Here is a 2,570-nt window from a genome sequence, read left to right as displayed (position 1 = left end):
TTTATACAAGAGTAGTATCTACTTGATTTTGTTTGTGTACATACATGTGTGCCACTGCTGGACTAAAAATTGGAATGAAGGAAATGGAAAATAAAATGTAGGTATCCTAGAGAGGGAAATAACAACAATGAATAAAGAATCCAATCCACTTGTTAATATATATATTATGGGAATGGTACAGAGATCACTTAACGTTTGCTGGTTTTACTCATTCACATATTGCTTATACATTCAATCTTATCTACTTTTGTCACCGCACCTTATTTGATTAGCAAACAACATGAAATAGCATTAATATATCATAGTCATATTTTTGGCCTGCAAACGGTCTTTCCTTTTTTACGAAAAGATTAACTGACTCCTCACTGTATAACATTGGGACACAATCATTACTTAGGGGCATTTATGACAGATCAACCAATTTGAAATGAGTTTAATTGATTTAATTACGTTTATTAGATTCTTACTAATTCCGTGATAGATTTACAGTAAGTAGTACAACACTATAGCAGTCTCAAATAAGAGACATGTCACAATCAAATTAAAATTTGTTTAATTAATTAATTTAGTAAGAGCAGAGAGTGAAAGAGAATGACTATACCATAATGATGGCTTTGATGTTGTCCTTTGTGAGTTTGATAGAGTTGTGCAGATCGTCCGCTTCATTGTTTAGCTTGGCCTCCTCGCTGTAGAAAGCCAACAACTCATCCACCATATCAGACTCTTCAATATTATTACTGTGATCATTGTTGTTGTTGTTGTTCTTCACCTTGTGAACATGCTCATCGATGATCCCGTCAATGAAACTGTCCAACGCAGCTCGAGCCTTGACGAGCCTGTTGTTAAGGCCCTGAGGATCGATTCCACCAAGGAAAGGGATGAAATCTGCGACGTTGAAAGCTCCAAACAGCTTCGAGAATTCCTGAAGGATCTTGATGAACTCGTCTTGACCTTCTTGGGAACTGGACCCGAAGGCGGCGCGGTAGATGATGTTCTTGGTAAGGTTGAAAACGAGTTCGCCAATGTTGACGGGTTTTCCGGTGTTGGAGACGACGGAACCGACCACCTTGTCGACTTCGTCTCTGACGGACTCCCATGACTCTTGGCGCTTGCGGCTGAAGAGCTTCATGACACAGAGCTTACGCATCTGGCGCCAGAAGGGGCCGTAGTGGGCGAAGGCCATGTCCGCGCGGTCGTAGGTTAGGTAGCTTATGGCTATGGTGGCTGGACGGTTGGAGAAGATGTTGTCTTGGACTTGGAGGACTTGGCGTGCTGAGTCAGGGTCGGAAATCGCCACCATGTGGAGGAACCCCATTCGCAAATGGAAGATTCCGCCGTATTCTCTTGCTAGTTTAGCCAGCCCACGGTGTGTTAATTGTTCCATCATAAGCATGTTGCCTGTAACAATATGGAAAAAAAATGTTAATACTTTCTTTCCATCAATAAGACTAAAATTAACAAAACAAATATCCGATCCATTGTTATGAAAGAGAATTAAATTATTATTTACACGATTAGAAGGAACAGTTTTTAGTATAAAAGCATTTTTTGGCATATATATTATCTAGGTTTATAAAAATATAGGCTAGCTTCATAATTTTTTGGTTAAAAGTACATATTCTTATCCACCTAATCTCAAACATTCCATAACACTATTTTCTAAAGTGATTCGAATCTTTGTCTATATACTACATACAGACATATATAGGAGAGATTTTTTAGGTAATCTTCTCCGATCCATTCTTCATTTCTTTCAAACTTTAACCATTTTATTAATATAAAAATAAGAAATAACATTGTTTTACAAAATATAAATTTTTTCTTATACTGAGAGGACAGGTAACTTTCCTTTTCTCTATAAAAGAGGTAGTGTGTTGGTGCGTGTAATAAAAAAGTTGCATTTGATACTCTAAATTTATTGATTTACGAAGTAAAAATAGAAATGGAAGTTTAATTACCTATGATGGGTAAGCCTTTAGGCCCTGGTGGATACGGTGGCCTTCGGCGGATTCTAGAGACTAAACCTAGCAGCAACATCAGTGGGATTACGAGCATGGCGGCCATGTGGAGCGGTTGGAGCTCAAAGTTGGCTATGCTTAGTAGTGGCTTTTGAATCGTATCCATAACTATTTGGCTATGTAATAGACTTAATCAATGGCTAAATAATAAGTTGTAAACACTATTTTGGCAAGGGATCGATGAGGGAGAAATGGATTATGTGCATGTGGCGATAGCACTTGTGACTTTTGGTCACGAGGGACAATAATGCAACTGTAAATGTTGCTAAGTAGAGACATATAGTATGGTGCCTTATATACACACTTTTCCTGTGGAGCTTCAATATTGAACACAAAATTGTGGACCCTCTTATTTCTTAAAAATATCTCCTCTAAGTAGGTGAAAATTTGCGGCAACACTTTTTTTATTTATTTATTTTTTTTACTTTGACATGAAAGGAAAATATTGTAACGTATATAAATAATTTTTTATTTTTGATATTACATTTATAATGGTATTTTTTTAAAAATTATGAATGGTTAGATTGTTAATTTTAAATATGATATTATTTA

General features: G+C 36.5%; 1 protein-coding gene across 1 annotated transcript in view; it reads right to left on the bottom strand.

Annotated features, from left to right (window-relative positions):
- The window catches only part of LOC107642929 (cytochrome P450 84A1), a 4,236-nt gene extending 1,932 nt beyond the window's left edge, over positions 1-2,304 (bottom strand). The window contains exons 1-2 of the mRNA XM_016346439.2: positions 1,959-2,304; positions 602-1,398 (exon numbers count right to left, since the gene is read on the bottom strand). Of these exons, the coding sequence (XP_016201925.1) occupies positions 602-1,398; positions 1,959-2,124 (963 nt within the window). The 5' untranslated portion in view covers positions 2,125-2,304. The remainder of the gene's footprint in view (positions 1-601; positions 1,399-1,958) is intronic.

The sequence above is a fragment of the Arachis ipaensis genome, chromosome B05, assembly GCF_000816755.2.
Source record: "Arachis ipaensis cultivar K30076 chromosome B05, Araip1.1, whole genome shotgun sequence".
In the NCBI taxonomy this organism is placed as follows: Eukaryota; Viridiplantae; Streptophyta; class Magnoliopsida; order Fabales; family Fabaceae; genus Arachis; species Arachis ipaensis.
This window is presented reverse-complemented; position numbering and strand designations above follow the sequence as displayed.